The following is a 24,952-nucleotide window of genomic DNA, read 5'->3' as shown; positions in this document are numbered from 1 at the left end:
AAGGGCAGAGTTTGAGTAGGAAAGGAGCTCAGCAGGGACGTGACGGCATAGAAACTGCCCTCCAAAGCCACCATTTCCACCAGAGGACCTGATCTCCATAGTTCGGAGATTAGTTGTAATTCTGGAAGAACACTTTGCCCCACCTGGAAGTTGACAACAACATTAATTCCTGGTTTTATCGTTTTAGTACTTCAGTGCTGCTAGGAGGATTGTCTGGTTGATTGATTTGTATTTATTGCAATACATATTTGTGCACCACCTCAAGCAGCTTAAAGAATTGGGTGGAATAAACGGAACGGTTGAAATAAAGAAATACTTGAATGCTAGCTCAACCTTCGGCTTTTCTTCTCTAGTAGCTCCCACTTTGTGGAACAGCCTGCCTGAGGAGGTCAGAAAGGCCCCCACACTTCTATCATTTCTCAGATGATGCAAAACAGACATGGACCATTTTCACACTGCTTACCGGCCAAGGAACATTGCACCGAGCTCTCGGAACGACAGCGTCTTCCTGGCGCAATTTTGTTTCGTGGCCGGTAAGCAGTGTGAAAACAGCCATGTTTCAGAGAACATTTTTAAAAGGGAGTAGAACTATAGTTATTCATTCATTCGTTAGGAAATGGAACATTTGTATGCCACCTTCCTACCCAAAATAGGGGTCCTCCTAAGTGCTGGCATCCAACAGGAGTTGTAGTGGATTAGAACATGCAAAATGGGCATTGTCACAATGCCACATCACTTCTGGTGCAAACCTGGAAGTGACATCAGAACATTGGTGTGACACTCTAGGATCCCACCAAAACTCTATGTGGGCACCCAAGTTCCAGGGAAGGAAGTTTCCTGCTATAGTTGGGACTTGAACACCATAACCATAATACAACAGCTTCAGAGGTTGCTTTTATAAGAGCTAGGAATGTCGTCTGTTACAAAGTTTATTGTCTGTATCCCCTTCCTTTTACTGCATCGTCTTCTGAGTTTGTAGTTCACTTTCTGCGTTCCAGTATGTCGCGCCTTTGACCATTTTTATTGCTGTGCGAAATTTTTTTTGTTTGCATTGTTTTCCATTTCTGTAATCCTAGCTCTTTCCAATTGGTTTGAATTTGATTTTTATATTTTGTAACCTGCTTGAAGTTAAAAAAATAACCCAGCCACGCACCCCCTGCTTCAGGCAAATTGCCTTTTTAAAAAAAAGTTAAAAGCACTGCACAAATATCAAGTAATGTATCCATTCAGTTGTCCCTTAATTTTTTTTTTTATTCAACACTGCTCTGGAGGTTGGGAGGAAAGTTTAGTAATATCACAGGGAGCAACCAATCAGTGCTGTGCAAAGCAGACTTCTTCCTTCATGTTGGCAGACTTTTTTAAAAAACTAGTGCTTGGCCTGGAAAGAAAAGGTACCTTTGAGATGAATGTTGGACCACAGAGAGGTCAAGAATCTTTGAATGCCCTGGGAGTGCTTCTTGATTGGTCAGCTTGCTGTGAATATGCTGATTTCCTCCTTGAAGTTTGGAGAAGAGCTGATCTCTTGTTTTTAATTTTTAAAGCAAGGCTGCCAGCTGGCTGGCTTCATTTCCATCTGGGATATAAATAACACTCTAAACGGCATCACGTTGAACTGAACCGGCTTCCTAGCAGTGGTTTGCAGTGTCATCTGTAAGCAGAAGTGACTCTGCTTTTTTCCTTCTTCCCTTTGAGAGCCATTTGTGACTTCTGTGAGCCTCGCTACAAGTGACATCTTACACGCGAACGGCACTTGATCATTTTCGCAAGTCTTTCTGGGAATTGAAGTCCCTCTCCCCCACCCCTTTTCCTTCTGTTCCTTCCCCTCTCTGTTAGAATGGCTGCCTGAAGAGACGGAGAAAGCCTGCTTTTGCAAATCGCTCCTCCAGTCACAAGCCTGCTCTCAATGATCTTTGGCGGTGGGCAGCTGCGACTTTCTCAGCTTTCTCCAGAGCATCTCCCCCCCAGCAAGACGATTAGCAAAGTCACAGCTGCCTGCCCCCAAAGATCACTGAAAGGACACTAGGACTTCACCGACATGTCAGCTTTCTCCAGAGCATCCCCCACCCCCCAGCAAGACGATTTGCAAAAGCTGCTGTCGTAGTCTTTCTCCGTCTCTTCAGGCAGGCATTCTAACAGAGAGGGGAAGGAACAGAAAGAAAAGGGGTGGGGGAGAGGGACTTCAATTCCCAGAAAGACTTGCGAAAATGATCAAGTGCCGTTCGTGTGTAAGATGTCACTTGTAGCGAGGCTCTGTGTTAACTTTTTTTTAAGAGTTCACCAAGGCAAATGCCTTTCCCAGCCTGCACTGACCAGTATCTCATTTCATGCCTTTTCCAGCCAGCAGGTCTTTTCCATTGAGCAAAGTCAGTGTGATGTTATTGCTGGGAGAATGCTGGGTCTTCTAGCAGAGCAGCTGAGCCGACAAATCAAGCGACATGGCCTAGTGATATCACAGGGAGTCCCCAAGCACAGCTATGTGGCCAATTTCTGCAAATTCAGCAGGTTGGGAGGCAAAAAGAGGAAGTGGTGTCAGGCGGGATAAAATGTTCTGGTCTGAATTCTTGGGCTTGCCGGGAATGATAAAGCAAAGCAGGGCATTTTTAGAAAGTGCCTAATAACATCCGCTTTCTGCTCGACACAGAGCCGACCATGTCTCCCTTTCTTCGGATCGGGTTGTCGAACTTTGACAGCGGTCCCTACCTGCCTTCGCAAGGCGACGTGATCGATCCATACTGCGCTGTAATGGTCAAAGAAGCAGTGGAAGCTGGTAAGCGTGTCTGAGCACGCGTGTGCTTCTGGGCATGGATGTAAGCTGTGTGTGTTATGTGCCATGAAGTAGCTTTCAACTTACGGAAAACCTATGAATTAATGACCGCCAAGATGTCGTATCATTAACAGCCTTGCTCAGGTCTTGCAAACTGAAGACGATGGCTTCCTTTATTGAGGAAGGGTGTAAGCTAGCCAAAGTGGGAGGTCCTGGGGGGAGGGATAAAGCTTGATCCTATATAGAATGCATCTCCAACAGCACATCTCACTGAATTAGGTGTGGCTTCTTTCCCTCTGTTCTTTTCTAAGCCAAAATTATAAGATATCAGCCAAGACAAAGAAAGGGCACAGAGTGTCTTTCTCTTTTGGTCCTGTACAAATTTGCCTTCCTCAAGCTGTTGGTGGAAGATTTGCGTTCCCCATATTTTCCCCATTATTTCTTCCCATGGGTGTAGGGCTGCTAAGCTCCCAAATAAGAGTGGGGGATCCACTCCGAGATGCAGCAGCAGATTTTTCTAAAAGCAAGACCATGTATGGCGCTAAGTCACTTCTGGTAAAAACTGAGGAGTGGCATATGGTAGCTCTAGGAATTGCTGGAAACTCTATGGTTTACCCAAGTTAGTTTTGCCATAGCATTTCCTAGTGATTCTTCAAACTACCCTATGTCACTTTTGGTTTTTAGCAGATGTGACATAATGCCACAGAGAGTGTTGCAGCCCCACCACATCCCACCCACAACCCAAACCTTCCCACCAGTTGTCACAACCCAAACCTTCCCACCAGTTGTCAGGAGATGAACAAATGCTTCTCATTTTAAAAGGTGACTGAGGTAGGGTCCCCATATCATTGGATAGAGAGCTGCAGTAAATATCCACCACTTGGGTTTTCCTGTGTGGAACAAGAAAACTCAGGAAGTAAATAATTACAAAAGAGCATTGTTGGATGACAAAGACGTCCAACCTAAGACAGACGCTGTTTCCACGGGGAGGATTTTCCCCACTTGGAGGACAGGAGGCCCTCACGCTAAAGGGAAGTGTCTGGACGACATCATACCCAATCTTTGCGCAACTCATCTGGTTCCTGATTATTTCCCCTCATTGCTAGGGAGAAAGAATAAAGTCATATTATCCAAAGTAAAAAGGAAATGGTGGGATGACAGTGGACAGAGAGTCCATTTGGACTTTCCTCATGACCATCGCAAGAAAGGGGCAGAAAAGTTCCTCCTTCAAAATGGCGGCGCAAAGCTCCGCTCATCGGCCACATACATCCAATCCTGTCAAGAGATTCTTCTTTTCCCCCTTATTTCTTTACTCAGCTGTGATTTAGCCCTACAGCAAGTCTTTAGAAACAAAAAAAGTGCTTTAACGGAATTTCAGGCAGTAGAGTTGCCAACTACTGGGAGAAAAATCCCCTGACCCTTTAATAGTGGCTTAATGGGATATTGTTTGCCAGGTGATGCCCATTTCTACACATCAAGCCTCTCTTAAAGGGACAGGGCATTTTTTCGATGGGCCTGTTGGCAGGGATGGAGTGCTGCACAATGCCCAGGTGTGACTGGGGAGAAGCAGAGATGAGAAGGTAGCTGTGGAGCAAGTGGTGCTGTACTGGATCACATGGATGCTGTTCCCAACTGGTTACTCTTACTGCACCTTTGTGTGACCCACATGTGAATGCAGTCAGGTGTTTTTACTGAGGAAGCTGTGGAAGACACCACAGCGTATTTTTTCCAGGCTGTTGTTGACTTAAAAAAACAGAAAATGAAATTGCAGTCCAAAAGGGCTGGCGAGCTAAAAATAAGTCCGCAGTAAATGCAGGAAAGCATTTAGTCATGCAGTGAAAGGTCAGTGAGTGACTGCAATGTACTTCACACACCCACATACATCCCGTAATGTCCTGTCAGGAAAATACTAAGAATCTTGAGAAGATCATATTGCCCTTATGGACTAAATTAAGGTAGCCAACTCCAGCCTGGGAAATCCCTGGAGATTGAGGGGCAGTGCCTGTGGAGGGGGGTTTGGGGAAGGGATTTCACCTAGAATCTGTGGTCTACCATTAGGGTTGCCAGGTCCCTCTATCCTCTCAGCGGGAGGATAGGGGCCTGGAAGTTACCCTCTGGTGGTGACGTCACTTCTGTAGGTGGGGCCAAATGGGAGCGCAGGGATGCTCCCACAGCCAGCGCGAGGGGTGGGAATGCGCGCACAGGGCATGCTCCTGAGGTGCATGCCAGTGGCAGGCATGCTCCGGGAGTTTGCCCCCTCCCTCCGCGATCGGCGGATAAAGGGGCAAATCCCCGGGAGTTTGCCCACCACTGGCGGGCGCCTGGTAACCCTACCTACTGTATATTTTGCCCTCTGACGCTGCCATTTTCTCCAGTGCAACTGATCTCTGTCATCTGGGGATTGGCTATAATTCCAAGGGGAATCCAGGCCCCACTAGGGGTTGGGAACCCTGCTGGAGGTGTTTCTTCCTTCTGTACTGAGACTCGGGGCCAATTCAAATGTGCTTTGGGTTTCCTTTGATTTACAGCCACATTTATTTATTTATTTTGTTTCATTTCATTACTTTTGTAACCTGCTCTCCCCACATGCAGGCTCAGAGCACTAACAACAGTCAAGAATGCATTGAAATATATTAATTACATTAAAAAACATACATTGCATTACATTAAAATCATAAAATCATGAAAATCTGTACAAGAGGCAACAACTTTTAAGAGCATATGCTGAAGCACCAGGGCTCATTTTGAGGGGGAACATGAAGGAATGCAGTTCCGGTAGTTCTCCAAAGAGGTCACATGTCAGGTAGCCCCGCCCACCTGATTTTTGGCCATTTTGGGTCCATTTTGGCAAGGATTGGTCCCAAAACAGCCTGGATTGGGCTTCTTACAGGTGGTGGATCACTCTCCCACTCAGCAGTGGCCCAATTCTGACCATTTTGGGCCACTTTTCAGCCATTTTCAGCCCCTTTTTGCCATTTTGGGCCCAATTTTGGCCCTGAATGGCCAGGATTGGGTCCAAAACAGCCAGGATAGGTGAGGTCAGGGGTGTGCGGCATATGCAAATCAGTTATGCCAATGACACACTTCTGGTGATGTCAAGGTGCATGGCATGTGCCAATGAGTTATGCGAATGAGTTATGCTAATGAGTTCCTGCAGCTCTTTTCCTACGAAATGACCCCTGTGAAACCCAATCTAAAAAACCCTATGGTATGGGTGATGGCATGTCTGTGTGGTGGGTTGGCAGACAGTCGGGAGGAGGGGGCTGTATTCTCCACTCAATAGGAGACTGGCTAAAAAAGTAGTCCACCCAGCCCCGACCTCAACCACATGCCTGGTGGAACATCTTTGTCTTGCAGACTCAGTGGAAAGATAATAAATCCTGCTGGGTCCTAGTTTCGACCAACAGAGAGTTCCACCAGGTGGGTGCCAGGACCGAGAAGGCCCTGGTCCTGGTTGAGGCCAGGCAAGCTTCCTTGGGGCCAGGGACCACCAACAGCTGTTTATTATCACTCGACCTGAGTACCCTCCAGGGAACACATGAACACACCAAGACTTCAATAGCTGCTGTGCCTTCTCTGTTAGAGTTAGAATTTGACTTAGGGTTGCCAGCCTCCAGGTAGTGGCTGGAGATCTCCCAGAATTACAACTGGTCTCCAGGCCACAGAGATCAGTTCACCTGGAGAAAATGGCTACTTTGGGGGGTGGACTCTCTGGAATTATGCCATGCCAAAGTCCTTTCCCTCCCCAAACCCCACTTTCTCCAGGTTTTTCCAGGTTTCACCCCTAGATTTCCAGGAATTTCCCAGCTTGGAGCTGGCACCCCTAGTTTGACTCCCACTACTGCCATGAGCTCAGCAGGTGGTCATGGATAAGTAGTTGGGCTGCGAATCAGCATTCTACGCTGCTGGTTCAACTTCCACTACTGCCATGAACTCAGCAGGTGGCCTTGGGTGAGTAGTTGAGCTGCAAATAAGCACTATGCTAGTTCGACTCCCACTACTGACATGAGCTCAACAGGTGGCCATGGGTAAGTGGTTGGACTGCAAATAAGCACTATGCTAGTTCGACTCCCACTACTGCCATGAGCTCAACAGGTGGCCTTGGGTAAGTGGTTGGGTTGCAAATCAGCACTCTGCTAGTTCGACTCCCACTACTGCCATGAGCTCAGCAGGTGGCTTAGGTGAGTGGTTGGGCTGCAAATCTGCACTCTATTAGTTTGACTCTCGCTACTGCCATGAGCTCAGCAGGTGGCCTTGGATAACCCACTCCTCTCAGCCCAGTTCTCCAGCTGTGTTGTGGGGTTTATAATACACTGACTTTGTTAACTGCTCTGAATCTGTCTAAGCGCAGCTGTTATTATTGTCATTGCTATTGTTGGTATAATAAGAGGTTCATAAGAGACAGTGAATTGAAAGGGTTTTTTTACTCCATGATAGTAGAACATGGGGTCATCCAGTGAATCTGGTTGCATCTGTTTAAGGGAATGTTACTACATCTTCAGGCAATTTAAAATGAAATAAAGGAACTTGCTGCTTCTGGATTATGCATTTATTTCTGTTTACACCTTGCCCCATGCTTTGGTCTCCAGGCTGCTTGCAACAGTTTTGTCAACATCCCCAAAGGGCTGACTCTCTACAAGATGTTCAGAGCTGAACTAAAATGGGCTTTTTCATTTCCTTTTCACTTGGGTTATTTTTATTGAAAACAGCTTTGTTTTACAGTGTTTTTTTTATTCTCACACACACCCCGACACACACACAGAAATCACTTTGGTTCCATCCAGGTTCCAGAAATTAAAAGAACTTTGCAAACACTTCTAAAGATGTTCAAATATGTAAGAAAATATGTTTGATTTAATTCACAAGGCACCTCTTTGGAGATCTGAACCTTGGGACCAATGAGGTTGCACAGTCCCTGAACTAGAGTTGCCAGGCAGGAACTGGCAACTGGTGGGAGAGGATTGCCAACTCCAAATTTGGAAATTCCAGGAAATTTGGGGATGGAGATTGGGGAGGGGAGAGACCATAATGGGGAATAATGCCATAGAATCCACCCTCCAAAGCAGCCATTTTCTCCAGGGGAACTGATCTGTGTTGTCTGGAGTAGAGATGGGCACGAACCAGAAAAAACCCGAACCATGCGGTTCATGGTTCGTCAAATTTCACAAACCACGAACTTTCACAAACCTGCCCCTGGTTTGCGAACCGGTTCATTTGGTTCGTGAAAATGTCACATCCGGGTCAGAAAATAATCACTTCCGGGCCAGCAGAAGGTAACTTCTGGGTCAGCAGAAGGTCTGCAGGAAGTCCATCCCCTGTTGCCTAGGAAACTGATTGATTGGCACCAGGCTGTATGCAGTCACGAACCAAAAAATGAACCAAACGAACCAGCCTAAAGTTCATGGCGGTTCATCAGAAATGGGATCTGACGAACCACAGTTCGCGAACCACGAACCAGCCTGGTTCATGCTTAATTTTGGTTCGTATTTCAGTTTGTGCCCATCTCTGGTCTGGAGATAAGTTGTAATTCCAGACTACAGAGATCAGTTCTTCTGGAGGAGATGGCAGTTTTAGAGGACAAACTCTATGGTATACCATAGATTCTAGGAGAAATCTTTCCCCAAATACCCTCCACTACAGAACTGCCCCCAAATCTCCAGGAATGTACCAGGCAAGAGTTGGTAGCCTCAGGAACCGGGAGTGGGAAGTAGCACTTGAGGAAGTGGCTTTTCTTACTGATTTCACTGCTTTTCTGATCTGCAGGCCCCCTCCCAACTGCAATTTGGCCAACAGGAGGAAACGTACCAATTTTCAGGTTTAGGGATGAGCAGTTTAGAGTTGCCGGCCTCCAGGTGGTTCCTGGAGATCTCGCAGAAATACAACGGATCTCCAGCTGACAGAGATCAGTTCCTCTGAAGAAAACAGCTTCTTTGGAAGGTGGTCTATATGGCATTATACCATACTGAGATCTGCCCCCGCCCCAAACTCCACCCTTCCTAGGCTCCACCCTCCAAAATCTCCAGGAATTCCCTAACTCAGAGCTGGCAACCCTAGTTTAAATCACAGAGAAAATAAAGTGCAGAATGTCATAGAGAGATAAAAACAAGACCAAGGGCAGTGGTGCAAAAGCAGGAAAAAATATTACTTAGCTATAAAAATCCCTATGCATGTCACCAAATAGGCCTTCAGGGGAATCTGTAATACAATATACAAGTACATTTATGTATTTGATGAAAGGCGCAGGGAATTTTTTTGCTGAGTTATAAAATATTCTTATCCTTTCTTGCACCAACAGCCTTGGCCGTGTTTTTATCTCCCCGATTTAGATCAAGACGACAACACAGGCAGAAACAGTTAAGCCTTCCCTGCCCCAGAACGATGCAAAATCGAATTATTCAAAAAGGCTTTTTACTCAGATAGGAGGGCCGTATTGTAGGGAGAGAGTCTCAGATGTTTCGCTGATGGGTTAGGGACTGTAGACTTTGTGAACTTGTATCTATTTACCCTATGGCGTTGTTTACGGAAATGTTCGTGATATTGACTGTACTAATCTTACACTGTGTAATCCACCTTGAGTCTCAGTGAGAAAGGCGGACTATAAATAAATAAATAGATAGATAATTAGATAAATAAATAAACTCCTCCTTTCCCAGACCACCACTGCCACCAGATTAGATCTGCAGTTTTGCTTCTATTTTTGCAAGTCTTAGCAGCCGTCCTGGGAAGCCATGCGTCTCCCATACCCTTCATGAAAAAATTCTCTCTTTTTTTCCATGAAAACATTCTCAATCTCCAGTCTAAAAACTCAGAATGTTATATTCCGTGTTCACTTCCAGCAAAGCAGTCCCTGTGTTCTCAAAGGTACGTGCACCTCTATGCTCTTTTGTAGCCCATAGCTGCAAAAGCCTGGCTTCTAACGTTTTTTTTAATCCCGCTGACTGCATAGCAATTGCTCCCGGAATAAAACCTAGCAGGTGGATAGTGCTTCTGAAGCTATCTTCTGAAAGAAGGCTTCTGAACACCAATGAACCCTGTGAAGTTCAAAGACCTTGCTCTTTCAAGACTGCCCGTCACCAAACCAGCCACCTGGATCCCTGCCTTTGTGGCATTTCCTTGATGAAAGTTGTGTGATTGTCACTTCTTAGCCAGGGAGGAAAACCTGCCCTTCGTAGCCTTCTCGTGATGCTTTAATCTTCCAAGCACTGGACTAAATTCATTCTTGGCATCGGGAAAAAGCTGTGGCACAAATAGATTTGCTTTAGGCTTACCATGATGAGCAAATTCCTCCCCTACACACACACCTATAACCCCCTGTACTGGATCAATGGAGTAGCAGGAGAAAAAGTGGAGCGGTAATAATGGAATGGCTGCTGTGACATCACTTCTGAGTGATCACCTAGAAGTGATGTCACAACTCCTCCCCCTGCCCATGACACTTTAGGAATTTCTGCAATCTCTATGTACTTTACCATAGAGACTGGGAATTCTGGAAAATCACCTGGAAGTGATGTCACAACAACTCGCCTCCCCTGTTACGCTCTAGGACTTCCTGCAATCTTTATGGTCTTTAGCATAGAGCCTGTGGGAATTCCTGGGACCCTTGTGACATCACTCCCAGGTGATTGCCCAGAAGCGACATCACATCATCTGTGACATTCCTCCTCCCCAGGGCTCACTCTTTACAGCTACACCAGTTTTATGCTATAACATAGTGGTTGTGGTTGGGATGGGAATCAGTACTCTGCTGGTTCGAATTCCGCTACTGCCATGAGCTCTGCAGATGGCCTTAGATAAGCCACTCCTCTCAGCCCCAGCTCCCCAGCTGTATTGAGGGGATAATAATATCACGGAGTGTTCTGAGTGGGGCACTCATCTGTCTAGAAGAGCAATCTGTAACTGCAGTTATTATTATTATTAATTTCCCAACCTGGAGATGGCAACCATACAGCATAATAAGGAGCCTCACATTGTCTCTGAAGAAGTGGACTCCGGTCCGTGAAAGTTCATGCTGGAGAGCCAGTTTGGTGTCATGGTTAAGAGCGCAGGACTCTAATCTGGTGAACCGGGTTTGATTCCCCACTCCTCCACTTGAAGCCAGCTGGGTGACCTGGGGTCAGTCACAGCTTCTCAGAGCTCTCTCAGCCCCACCCACCTCACAGGGTGATTATTGTTGTGGGGATAATAATGACATACTTTGTAAACCACTCTAAGTGGGCATTAAGTTGTCCTTGAAGGGCAGTATATAAATTGAATGTTGTTGTTGTTGTTAATAATAATGATGATGATGATAATAATAATAATAATAATCAGGGCTTTTTTTCTGGGAAAAGAGGTGGTGGAACTCAGTGGGTTGCCCTTGGAGAAAATGGTCACATGGCTGGTGGTCCCGCCCCCTGATCTCCAGACAGAGGGGAGTTTAGATTGCCCTCCATGCCGGTGTGGAGGGCAATCTCAACTCCCCTCTGTCTGGAGATCAGGGGGTGGGGCCACCAGCCATGTGACCATTTTCAAGAGGTTCTGAAACTCCGTTCCACCGCGTTCCCGCTGAAAAAAAGCCATGATGATGATGATGATGATGATGATGATGATGATGATGATGATGATGATGATGATGATGATGTTAGTCTAAGGAGCCTCAAGATATTTGTTGATTGTTATGGGATGCTAAAAGGGCTCTGATGACACTAATACGTTTTCTGCAGAACTGTAAGTGAAGAGTTACCAGTCATGCTTGATTACTGATGGGGAAAGATATGTTGCTCAATGGTAGAGCACCTATTTTGCATGCAGAATAACCAAGGCTCCATATCTGAACCGCCTCTGCGGCCGCATGCCAAAGCAGATAGCACACATCTGAACTGACCTATAGTCCTGGCCAATAAAAGGCGGCACCGTGTGTCCATTTGGCCCATTTACAATTATCACTTGTTGCAGAAGCCATCAGGTGACTATCACTAGGGCTGGACTCCGGAGGCCTCAACAACACCTACCCGGCAATGGAGGGGCACGAAAGGAGGAAGTATGGTTGTAGAGGCTCAGATTGCATCTCCAGAGGCCGCTGCTCCTACTCAATGGCAGTGGCTGTTCCCAAAAGGACAGTGGCAGTGGGTGGCCCCGGCGGGGCGTGCCTCCTCAATCTTTGAGCCCACTGGGACTTTCCCCAGTGGCCTTAATGACCGATCCACGGCAGAACAGGCCCATTTTGGGGTGCTGCGGTGCGCAGGAGCACTCCTGCACTCTGCAGCTGCTGAAAACGGGCCCAGTTTGCCATGGATCGGGCCCATTTTGAGCGCTGCAGAGCGCAGGAGCACTCACGTGCTCCACAGTGGCCCCGATCCGGGCCAAAATGTGCCTGATCCCAGAGGCTGTGGTGAACGGGAGCGCGCCGTGCTGCGGGGGAGTGCGCAAGGAAGGTGTGCGCCCCCCCTACTGCTCAGATAAGTGGGGGCAGGGTGTGAGGAGTGGGGATCCCCCACCCCCACCGGGGGTCTGGGATCCCTACTGCTGAGTCCTAAGTGTAACTTAGAATTTTAATATGTTTCCTTCACACACATTTGTACTCTTAATTTTACTGTTTGGGAGGCTAAATGCGCAAGAAAGGATGCTAGGAGGTGTGAGAGCAGAACCAAATAGGTGTGCTGTTATGGGGAGGAGTGTGGGAAATAGGGCTGGATAAATAAGTTTGCTGACCTCCAGGTGGGCCTGGAGATCTCCTGGAATTACAAGTGATCTCCAGGTGACAGAGATTAGTTCCCCTGGAGAAAACAGCTGCTTTGGAGGGTGGACTCTATGGCATTATCAGGGCCGGATCTAGGGTTGCTGGCGCCCCGGAGCAACCACGCACGCGCGCGCTCCCGGTACAGCGTGATGATGTCATTTTGACGACGTCATAACGCAGGGAGGTGGAAGCAGCATGCGGGGCTGGGAAGCTGCCCGCGCCATTCGCCTCCCCGCAGGTGAATGGCGCAGGCAGCCTCACAGCCCCCCGTGCTGCCTTTCGCCTGCCCCGTGGGACAGGGGGTGGCTGGCTTGCCGTGCACCCCCTGTCCTGCAGGGCACGCAAAAGGCAGCGCGGGGGGATGCGAGGCCGCCCGCACCATGCGCCTGCCCCACAGGACAGGGGGCGGCCAGCTGCCCCCTCTCCTGTGGGGCAGGCAAATGACGTGGGTGGCTGCTCTGCCCTTTGCCTGCCCTGCAGGACAGGGGGTGTGCGGCAAGCCGGCTGCCCCCTGTCCCACGGAGCAGGCGAAAGGCAGCGCAGGGGGCTGTAAGGCTGCCCATGCTGCCACCTGCGTGCTCCGGCAGCTGGCAGCTGCTCCCCTGCCCCCCCCCTTCAATCCGGCCCTGGGCATTATACCCAGCTCAGGTCCCTCCTCTCCCCAAACTGTCCCCAAATCTCCAGGAATTCCCCAACCCAGAACTGGCAACCTACAGCATGCTTGTCAGAATCCCACATATGTAAAAGCAGCCTAAATCAAAAACAGCAGCATTAAAAGCACACAAAGACAATTCAGCAAGCAGTCTGTTGATAAAATTAAGTTAGCAACCAAGCCAAGCACCAATTTAATACAATTGAGCAACAGTTCATATGCCCGTTTATGGACTCCCAACATTTGTTCAAATAGCCTGCTCCTGGACTATTTTAATGATTTTTAAAAAATTATTATTGATTTTATGTTTTTGTGATTTTAATGTATTTTTTAATGTTGTTAGCCACCCTGAGTCCATCTGTGGGGAGGGTGGGGTATAAATCGAAATAAATAAATAAATAAATAAACTCCTTTGAATGCAGAGGACCAAAAGCACAGCACAAGGCATACAACATTGCATGATCATAAATAACAACAACGTTTTCGATCCTAGAGAATGGCCAGGTGTACCTCCAGAAGAAGCCCACCATGTACCCCCCTTGGAACAGTACTTTTGATGCACACATCCACAAGGGACGGGTCATGCACATCATTGTGAAGGACAAGAGTGCTGAGATGGTGTCTGAAACGACGGTTGAACTCAACGTAGTTGCGGACAAGTGTAAAAAGAATAATGGGAAAACGGAAATCTGGGTAAGCTTTGAGGTCATGAAACCCTTGCTCGCATTTTTATTAAACTGCTTTGGAATGACCCCGGATGAGATTATTTTGTTTCTGTACATATGGCAATGAAATGTACTATTATACCTGTATATTAGTGATTTTATTATGTATATATACAAGGTTTTAGTACTTATATCATGTAGAACAATATTGAGGATGTTTTTAATCTAACTTTTGTATTTCTATTTGATTTATTCAGTTTTCAGGTGTTTCTAATTCACATTTTTAGATATATTTAATAATTTTAAATGTTTTCTTTCCTTTGTTCCAACCTCCTTGGTTACCCTGAGCTATCAACACACCAGACCACAAGATAGAGAAAAATTGAGTTTTAGATGAGAAATACTTCACGGTGGCTGTAAAAGCTATTTGAAATTCTCCGAGTGGGCGATGAATCACATTGACAATACTTGTTCCTGCAAGACTGAAACACACCTGGTTTCAATAATAATGTGAAAGATGGTGTCCTAATAGCTTTTGCTTAGAAAGAAAAGCCCTTTGGGAGGATGAGATAATAATCGACAGTCGTCCAAGTGACCTAGGGCTTGAACGACGTGAGGGCTCAGTGGGGTATTTTCTCCTCAAATCGAATTGAGAAATTAATGCAGCAGTGTAGATTGTATCACAGTTCTCTCGAATTTCGCCAAACTGCACTCACCGTTGTACCGTTACAGTGATAATGATATGATCTGGTGGACTAAAATGTGCTGAATCTCACAGATTGCTAGATTGGTTTTTGAAAACTCATTCTCAGTCAGAGGACATGGATCCTCACAACATCAAAAAATGCTACTGCCTATCTGTTCATCTTCTAAACATGAGGCCAAAGGCACATAACATTCCCTCCCCAATTCTATGTTATCCGCACGTACCTATGAGTTTCCCGCTAGTCAAGACCTCAGTACAAGATGAAAAGAGACTTCAGCCTTACCCACCTTGTTGTTTTCTCAACCTGAAGCAATTTTGGGAAGCTATTTGCCCCTCCTGGGGAGGGGCCTATATGTATTGACAGCTAGGTTGCCAACCTCCAGATGGAGCCTGGAGTTCCTTCAGAAGGACAACTGATCTCCAGGTTATAAAGCTCAGTTCCCCTGGAGGAAATGGCAGCTACCGGGGTCGCTTTTATTGGCATCACACTGCTGAGTGCCCTCCTTAGCTTCCACCCTCCTTGGGCACCACCCCCAAATCTCCAGAAATTTTCCAGGCTGGAGTTGGCAACCCTAACTGATGGGGAACACAACGTCTTCCCCAGTAGCACTCCAGGGCCATTTCAGGAATCCAGCATGAGGCTGAAGTCCCTTCTCTTTATGTGCTGGAAGTCCTGATCCAAATCAGCAAGCCACCATTTTTAACAGCCATTAATGTCCTTCTTCTTCATGACTTTGTAAAATCTCTATTTAAAGCCACATGAACCAGCGATTGTCATTATACGTTGCAGCAGTGGGTTCCACAAATCAATCACACTTTAAGTGAAGAAGTCCTTCCTTTTGTCAGTTTTGAATCTACTGTACCTCAACTTCATTGGGTGTCCGAGTTCTAGCATTATGGGGCAGGGAGAAATAAAGTTCTCTGTGTCCATCCCATACAAAATTTTATAGAGCTCTATCATGTTCCCCTGATATCTTTTCTTTCCCTGTACCTGGAAAATCTGTGTCCCTATTTCCCCTGGCTTTGTCTTTTAGGGATCCCTTGTTAAAATTTGCTAGCGTGAATGGTCTTTCTGTAGTATGACTGACCCAAGCAACCAGTGGGATGGTTGGGGGTGGGGACATGGGGTGTGCAACATTGGCTATTTCTCTACATCACTTCTGGGGGAAACCATAGAGTTTCTGACAATTCCTAGAGCTACATGATGTCACTTTTGAGTTTTCCCCAGAAGTGAGATAGAATCACAACCATAGAGTTTCTGGCAATTCCTAGAGCTACATAATGCCACTTTTCAGTTTTCCCCAAAAGAGACATAGAATCACAAGCAATGTCACCATTTTAAAAATTATTATTTTCCTCCCACTGCTGCTTAGAACAGCAACAAGCAACTAGGAGTGCCAGTGTGAGATCTCCCACCACACCTGGAGGCCCGGCAGCCGTATCCTGCAGGTGCATGACCTTTTATCTCACTAGAAATTAAATCCATCTCCCCATGTATGTTGTTTCTGAAGGAAAAAAATACATGCAGATGGAAAACAATAAGGACACAGCCACACCGGCTCCATTCTACTGCCATTGCTGCATCAGGCTTGCTCCTAGTTGGAGATTTCACAATTCTCACTTCTCCAGAGGGGGAAAAAATTCTTTTTCTGTGCATCACCAATGAGTTCATCATTTGCCTTTTCCATTAAGGTCTTCCAGAAATGATTGCTTGCTGGTTGTGTCAAAATCACTCTTCCCTTAAAACCAAACCAAAACCGATCAAAAAAACCTCTCTTCTTTTTTAGCTAGAACTGAAGCCCCAGGGCAGAATGCTAATGAATGCAAGATACTTCCTGGAAACCAGTGGCAAGTGACATTATTATTACGTTATTTGTTTCTATGTCTGGAGTCTGCTCCCCCCATCTCAAAGGCTTGAGTTGGGGGCACATCCATTTCAAGAGAAAAAAATCAATCCGGAATGGGAAGGACTTTTAACTAATCTCGGTTCAATAAAAAAAAGATTTCTCAGTCTTCAAAGACTAAAATGGTAGCAGAAAGCCCAAAGACTGACATTATGGTATAATTTTAGTTAGTATTTGCATTAGTGTTCCTTTTTATTTGGTATTTCATCTTTCCGAACTTTAATTCACCCATACAGGGACAATCGAGGGAGCATCAATGGTAGATGAGTACATTAGTGGCCTCCAATCTAAAGTATGTGTCTTTTCAATGAAGTCAGATTACGTGTTACCAGGAGCGTCTATTTCAGACATAAAAATCTTTACTGGACACTAGGGAGATTAATAATATCCATCTTTGCCACTTGAATTTCTCTCCGGATTTGAGAGCTCCGAATTACCTCATTGTTACAGAATGGCATCCGAAAGTTAATTATTCTTCTCTCATTTCCAGATACTATTCAGATCACCGTACATGTGAAATTCACGGCATTTTTTCAGTTCACTTTTCCCCTTAAAGACTTCTCCCCTTAAAAGTAACAGTTCAAAGGGTTTCCTGCCTACCCAACTAGGCAGTACTATTCAGCTTGGCTTACAGACTCTTTATCTACTGAGTCATCCACAACTAATTATTTTGTTAATGTAATAACTACCACCTTTCCCCTCTGCTTTCAGTCTTTTTAAGTCATCCTAACCAGAGGTACACTCTTCTAAACACTTTAACTTCAATTGACTTAGAAAGGTGTAACTCTGTTTAGGACTACACTCAGCAGCCAGTTTGGTGGTGGTTAACAGCATCAGGATTCTAATCTGGAGAACCGGGTTTGATTCCCCACTCCTCTACTTGAAGCCAGCTGGGTGACCTTGGGTCAGTCACAGACCTCTCTCTGAGCTAAAATACATGAGACGCATGACATGTGTTGGGCGTCTCGTGTAGTTTAGCCCTCAGCCCCACCTACCTCACAGGGTGTCTGTTTGCGGGGATAATAATAGCACTGACTCTGCAACCCCTCCTAGTGTGGCACTAATCTATCCAGAAGAACAGTATATAAGCACAAGGTTGTTGTTGTTAATACACAGGAGAACATAATGCACATCAATTAAACAACATCATGCAAGTCACAGGACCAAGCTACAAGTGAAAAATGACACAGGTTGGACACTTGTCAGTTTCCCTCAAGTTTTGATGGGAAATGTAGGCATCCTGGTCTTGCAGTTTGGCTCTCTGACTGCTGTCCAATGGACTTTTCAACTGTCACTTGTCCAACATTCCGCCAAGCTGCCTACATTTCCCATCAAAACTTGAGGGAAGCTGACAAGTGTCCAACCTGTGTCATTCGTCACTTGTAGTTTGGCCCATAGTCTGTTGTAGCAGAACAAAATCCGAGTCCAGTAGCACCTTAGAAACCAATAACATTTTCCACTGTCTAAGTTTCCATAAGTCAAAGCTCACGATGCTTTGACTCACGAAAGCTTATACCTTGGAAAATGTTGTTGGTCTCTAAGGTGCTACTGGACTCGAATTTTCTTCCACATCGTCCAAAGAATCACGTGATGGCAGCCTTTCTGGGCCATGCTTTAATCCATGCACCTGGGCACTTGTGTGCATCAGTAACCCGTGACAAGAAAGCAAAACAAAACAGTGAAGTGAAAATGATCACAAGCCGCATGTGACAAGCTGAAAATTTCCAGTGAAGAAACCAGCATGGGAGGGAAAGGGTTAAAGTTCTCCTCCTCCTCCTCCTCCTCCTCCTCCTCCTCCTCCCCTCCTCCATAAGGCAATCCCAGAGGACTAGTTTGCAAAAGGGAGCAAAAAGCAACTGTAATGTCTAGTTGAGATCTGCAGTTGTGATCCTGGGACTTTCTGCTGTAGAGCATGTCCAACTCCGCTTTCTTATGCAAAACTGCATGAGTCACGCTGTGTCTATGAACCCAGAAAAACAGCTGAGGAAGGAAATAACCTACCTAAACTGTCTAGATGAAGATTGGGGAAGGTGGCTTTAGAGGAAAGAGCCAAAGAGAATCAGCAAAATCACATCATTGCCTCATAAAGTAGCGTACCAGTTCATAGTAACCTGAACACATGAAGCTGCCTTACTCTAAATCACCTGACAATTGATATCCATTTCGAAACTAGAGGAGAGAGTGCAGCTTTGTGGAACCACACAACCACAAGTATATAGCGCTCTTGATAAAGAAGATACGAAACAGGAGTTCAGCTTGCACCCTGTTGAGCGCACGGCGGCTTTCCATCCTCCCTGCAAGGTTGGCGTCCTCCTTGTGAAATCTCCTGACTGGGGGCTGGTCATTGGAATGTGTTCATCATTTGACCACCGTGATTAAGTAAAAAGGAGTGACTCGCTTCATTAAGAGACAATTTTGGGACGTCTTCCCCGTAGGGGAGTGTGGACTTTCTGTTTGTGCAATCCTTGTGTTCATTTTGTATTGAAAAGGAACAGGCTAGTGGCCTTTGTGATTAACATTGTTCATAAAAGTGGTTAGTAACTTACACCATAAGTGTGTGCTGTACTTTGTAGACTTTATGTTAAGTTGCTAGTTATTACAGTTGTGGGTCTTTTGATTCATTACTCTAAATCAGACAATCAGTCTATCAAGGTCAGTATTGCCTACTCAGGCTGGCAGCTGCTCTCTGGGGTCTCAGGCAGAGGTCTTTCACACCACCTACTGCCTGGTCCTTTTAATGGAGATGCTGGGGATTGAACCAGGTTTAACCCTCGACATCTCAAGTTAAAAAGGACCAGGCAGTAGGTGATGTGAAAGACCTCTGCCCGAGACTCCAGAGAGCAGCTGCCAGCCTGAGTAGGCAATACTGATCTTGATGGACCGATGGTCAGATTCGGTATAAGGCAGCTTCGTGTGTTTTCATGTAATCCCTGCCCCTGCACGCACACACATTGTATAGTCCACCAAAAGCTATACCATGGAGACAGGGCTTTTTTTCTGGGAAAAGAGGTGGTGGAACTCAGTGGGTTGCCAGCACAGGGGGCAACTCCTGGTGGGAGGTGGTGCCCCTCGTACCACATGCTCCCAGGCCCACACAATGATACCACTTGGGGTCAGCTGGAACAAGCGGGGAGTTTTTAAAAGTTTAAATTGCCCTCGGCAAAAATGGTCACATGGCCGGTGGCCCTGCCCCCTGATCTCCAGACAGAGGGGAGTTTAGATTGCCCTCCGTGCCGCTCCAGCGGCGCGGAGGGCAATCTAAGCTCCCCTCTGTCTGGAGATCAGGGGGCGGGGCCACCGGCCATGTGACCATTTTCAAGAGGTGCCGGAAGTCTGTTCCACCACGTTCCAGCTGAAAAAAAGCCCTGCATGGTGACCATTTGATGATCTCACTAACAGCTGAGACATTTTAGGAAGCTTGCCTTACTATTTTTGGCATGCGAGCGAGGCAACTTGCAGGCTGATTTAAATAGCGTTATTTTGGCTTAGACCCTGACCACAGGATTTCTTCATCAAACCCAACGTCACTCTATCTTTCCTCTGCCCAGATGCTTCCAGATTCATTGACTGTGAAAAGGAAGGCTTCTTCTCTCTGCATCAGCGCCGAGGGGCTATCAAGCAAGCCAAGATCCACAACGTCAAGTGCCACGAGTTCTCCGCCACCTTCTTCCCCCAGCCCACGTTCTGCTCCGTCTGTCATGATTTTGTCTGGTAGGGCCTCTGGGTTTTCCGTCGGCCTGCGGTCTGTGAAGGAGGAAGAGGCTTGGCTCGGCTTGTTCCTTCCAATGCCCCGTCTCCTTTTATTTGCAACTTTTTTTGCATCCCTCCCTCCCCAAACTCCAAACGATGCAATAAATTAAGAAAAGGGAAAGGTATCTTGATAAATTACAGTCTATCAATTGGGGACATTGTTACTCACAAGCAGGGGTTTTTTTCTGGGAAAAGAGGTGGCGGAACTCTCAAGAGGGAAATGAGGAAGAAACGCGCAGGATTCTTTGAAATAATATTATTTTCAAGCCCTATTGCTGAGTATTTTCAAGCGGTGCGGGAACTCCGTTCCACCGCGTTCCCCCTGAAAAAAAGCCCTGTTCACAAGGAAGCTCACGCAAAACATTATAGAGGAGGGAGGGAGACAGCAGTTCCCCGGTCTTTGGGATATTGTGTACAGTTCTCGTTGCTGTGTCTTAAAAAATAGGCATTGCAGAGCTGGAGAAAGGGAGCATGCAAGATGATTGACAGGTTGTAGTACTTTTCCTAGGAGGATGGGCTGGAGAGTGCAGTGAAAAGATGGCAGGCGGTTCCATATGTTCGGGCTGCCAACCTCCAGGTGCAGCCTGGAGATCTCCCGGAATGACAACTGCACCAATTGCCTTCCTTCAAGCCTGGAAAATCACCCCAGCATCTTGTTTCCAAGAGTGGCCAACCAGATACTTTTGAGATGCCCACAAGCAGGGGGCCAAGGCAACAGCTATCCACAGCTCTCTGCCCACACCTACTGGTGCTCAAAGGTATACTGCCTCTGGATACAGAAGTTCCTCTGAGTCATCTTAGCAAACTGACGCTGATAGAGCTATCCAGGAATTGATTTTGGTGTGGCCTCAATACCACTACAGGAGATGCCACGTGCCAGACTTTGGGGCAAAAACAAGTCTGGGTAATTCAGGACCTCTCTAACATGTGTGTGAGACAGAGGGGAACCCCCCCCCCCCCACACACACACACACACACACTCCCTTAGGAACTACAGGGAATCATGTTTTTGAGCAAGCTCCATTAACTTGCAAAATATCACTTTAGGATGTGAAACCAGGAACATTTCTAGGCTTGCAAACCTGTAGAAAAGGTGGGGAAGGATTATGGAAGAGAAGACAGAATGCAAAACCAAGGAAGTTTTCCACTATCTCTAGTTTGTGGGAGAGGTTGGATTTGTCTAGGTTACAGTGCTAGTTTCTTAAAAATTAATTTTTCATTGAACTTAAATATAGATGGTTGGCATTTGCTATACTGTTCTAACAACTTTTTCTCCTTTTTATTGTAGGGGTCTTAACAAGCAAGGCTATCAATGCAGGCGTAAGTCTTCATAATATTGCCCTTTAATTATTATGTTAGTTGTTGTTGGTTTTCCGGGCTGTATTGCCGTGGTCTTGGCATTGTAGTTCCTGATGTTTCGCCAGCAGCTGTGGCTGGCATCTTCAGAACTACAATGCCAAGACCACGGCAATACAGCCCGGAAAACCCACAACAACCATCGTTCTCCGGCCATGAAAGCCTTCGACAATACATCAGTTATTATGTTACTTTGTTATTATTGTTTAATTAATTGATTATTATTAATATTAATGGCCAGAGAAGATATTGCAGTGCCTCTTGGATACAGTATGGGGAGGGGGATAAGGACTTTTTTGAGTCAGAGTTTGGCTGCAGCTTTGGTTTCTTAACTACATCATCGACGTCCCCTTACACACAGTATTGTTTGCTGGTTGTGTGGTAGAGAGTCAAGTCACAGCTGACTTATGGCGACCTGTTCCCCATTGTACTTCTCCCTTTTTTACCTTGCACTTTCCCCATGTTTTATCAGACCATAGCAAGAGATCAAACACTGGCAAACAATATAATATATAAGGGAGAGAGAGAAAGTATGCAGTTGTATCCAAGCTAGAGCAAAAACCTGATGCAGAAAAGCCCTGAAATTATAAACAAACAAACAAACAAACAAACACTCAGATCAGCCATAGGCAGGGTTTTTTTCCAGCTGGAACACGGTGGAACGGAGTTCCGGAACCGCTTGGAAATGATCACATGGCTGGTGGCCCCACTGGAATGGCGCAGAGGGGGATCTAAACTCCCCTCTGTCTGGAGATCAGGGGGCGGGGCCACCAGCCATGTGACCATTTTCGAAAGGTGCCGGAACTCCGTTCCACTGTGTTCCAGCTGAAAAAAAGCCCTGGGTCTAGCCCATGAGGAACCAATAGCAGTCTCGGAGCAGTCTCTTCCTGGCCACTCTCCTTTCTAGCCTACAAGGCTGAGCCCACCAGACTGTCATACAGCCAGCTGTTAAAGGGCCGGGTGTCATCTTTACAGGGTGCATTCACGCCCCCACTGTAACCTCTCTAATGTCCAGCCTGCATTACAATTCATATTCCAGTTCCTGCCATGCTTCAACAGTCTTATTCTAATGATGCCAAGAGTTTTTTCTTTTTCCCCAGAATGCAATGCTGCCATTCACAAGAAGTGCATTGATAAAATAATTGCAAAGTGTACAGGATCGGCAATCAACAGCAGAGAAACCATGGTGAGTCTGTGAACAAAGCAAAGCCTCGGGCATCTTCGGAGGCAGCTGAATACAATATCCGGCAGGAGTTTCAAAACGTCTTTCCCCATAAAGGGCTTTGAAACCCAGCACACGGGTGGGAAATCATGCCATCCTGTGTTAATTGGAGTGTGGGCCAGCAGAGAGTGTGATTTAAACCTGTGAGGCATGAGTTCTACCTCTGCCCGTTAACCTTCCAAAATGGAGCTTTGGGATTGCATGGTACAGATAGCCATTGGTTTAAACTGCTGTAAAGGGGGATTAGACACATTTGTGGAGGACAGAAACATCCACGGCACCTTGGTATTCATAGCCAGAGTTTGCTGGACCAGTTGTGCAAGGCAAGAAGGCGAACACACACAAACATGGTTGTTGTGGATTTTCTGGGCTGTATAGCCATGGTCTTGACATTGTAGTTCCTGATGTTTCACCAGCAGCTGTGACTGGCATCTTCAGAGGTGTAGCACCAAAAGATAGAGATCTCTCAGTGTCACGGTGTGGAGAAGATGTTGGCAGGTCATTTATATCTACTCAGGAAGGTGGGGTCGGGCTGAGTCATCCTGTAAGAGTTTCCCAGGGTGTGGAATGCTAATGGAGGGAGGCTTCACTGTATTCTGAGGAGGTTCCTTATACTGAGAGCCAAGCTACAAGTGACGCCTTACACAGGTTGGACACTTGTCAGCTTCGCTCAAGTTTTGATGGGAAATGTAGGCGTCCTGGTTTTACAGTTTGGCTCTCCATTACAGCTGCAAGACCAGGACGCCTACATTTCCCATCAAAACTTGAGCGAAGCTGACAAGTGTCCAAGCTGTGTCAGCCCATTTGTCCATCAAGGTCAGTATTGTCTACTCAGACTGGCAGCTGCTCTCCAGGGTCTCAGGTGAAGGTCTTTCACATCGCCTACTGCCTGGTCCTTTTAAATGGAGATGCTGGGGATTGAGCTTGAGTTTTTCTGCATGTCAAGCAGAGGCTTTTAAAAATTATTTTATTATTTATTAAATTTATAGACCACCCTCCCCGTGGACAGGCTCAGGGCGGATTACAACATACAGATAAAAACACATTGATAAAATGGTACATGAAATAATGATAAAAGCCAGATTTAACACCATAAAAACAAACTCTGCACTACGTTCTGACTCTGCACTATGTCCCAGGTTCACTTCACCCTTCCCTGCCAACCATGAGGGAAGAGAAGGGTGGGGACATGAGTTGGTGCAACATTAGCCACCGTTCCCTTAAGCCACAGCCCCATCCCTTCACAGGCAAAAAAAACCCCTGCTTGTAGAATAGGAGTGAGCCAAGGGAAAGACTTCTAGCCTCTCTTTGTCACTGACATGTTGGTTTACTATGTACAGAGAGGCTGCCTTTGGGATAGCATTAAATATAAAATTTAAATAGAAATGGAAAGGGACCGTGGCTCAGTGGTAGAGAATTTGCTTGGCATGCAGAGTGTTCCAGGTTCTAGCCCTGGCAGCAGGTGATGTGAAAGGCTTCTGCCAGAGACCCCAGACATCATCTACTGCCCGGACCTTTTTAAATAGGCATGCTGGGGATAGAACCTAGTGTTGGAAGAAGAAGAAGATCCAGCTCTGTCCCTCTTCTCAGGTTTCCGAGGGGGACAAACCGAAGAGTTAGAAAGATAGAGAGGTCAGGGCACTCTGTTTACTGCTCTCACTGTCCCTTTGATATGCAGATTGCTATTCTCAGGATTTCCTCCTCCTGACTTCCTCCCTCTCTTCCTGGCTTTGTTCCAGGCAACACCTTTCACTTTCTCCTCCCTCCATCTCGGCAGCAGGGATACAGGCCTTGCCCTGCAATCCATGCCCATCCTTAGACTGGATAGGTAGTTAGGATCTGTCTCTCCTCCTTTCCTATCAAAGTATGGAGTTCCTGCAATAAAGAACTCTTATTTCTTTTCTAAGTATAAACCAAGTGTATGCTTTTATTATTTTCATTCCTGCACACACACCAGAGCCAGCAGAACGAGCTCACAACCAACTATAATCACGTTTCCTTGCCACATGATAGACTCAGCTAACGGCCCAAACATGGAATCCTTTAATTCGGTTTCTGGGGCCTACGTAATGATTTATTTATCACCTAGGACCTTCGGCATGCCTAGCAAATGCTCTACCACTGAGCCATGATCTCCCCACTCAAGACACTCTTCCAGGATATGTGTTTGGCCACCAGGGGGAATGGGATGCTGCAATGGATGGTCCACTGATCT

The 24,952-nt window shown here is 46.3% G+C and overlaps 1 protein-coding gene across 1 annotated transcript in view; it reads left to right on the top strand.

Moving 5' to 3' along the window:
- Nucleotides 1-24,952, top strand: part of PRKCQ (protein kinase C theta) — a 72,792-nt gene that overhangs the window by 16,830 nt on the left and 31,010 nt on the right. Inside the window, exons 2-7 of the mRNA XM_054989193.1 lie at nucleotides 2,642-2,767; nucleotides 13,628-13,827; nucleotides 16,293-16,353; nucleotides 19,958-20,120; nucleotides 21,448-21,479; nucleotides 22,616-22,701. Of these exons, the coding sequence (XP_054845168.1) occupies nucleotides 2,650-2,767; nucleotides 13,628-13,827; nucleotides 16,293-16,353; nucleotides 19,958-20,120; nucleotides 21,448-21,479; nucleotides 22,616-22,701 (660 nt within the window). The 5' untranslated portion in view covers nucleotides 2,642-2,649. The remainder of the gene's footprint in view (nucleotides 1-2,641; nucleotides 2,768-13,627; nucleotides 13,828-16,292; nucleotides 16,354-19,957; nucleotides 20,121-21,447; nucleotides 21,480-22,615; nucleotides 22,702-24,952) is intronic.

The sequence above is a fragment of the Eublepharis macularius genome, chromosome 9, assembly GCF_028583425.1.
Source record: "Eublepharis macularius isolate TG4126 chromosome 9, MPM_Emac_v1.0, whole genome shotgun sequence".
NCBI lineage: Eukaryota > Metazoa > Chordata > Lepidosauria > Squamata > Eublepharidae > Eublepharis > Eublepharis macularius.
Note: the sequence above shows the minus strand (reverse complement) of the source record. Positions and strands in the feature narration are given on the sequence as shown.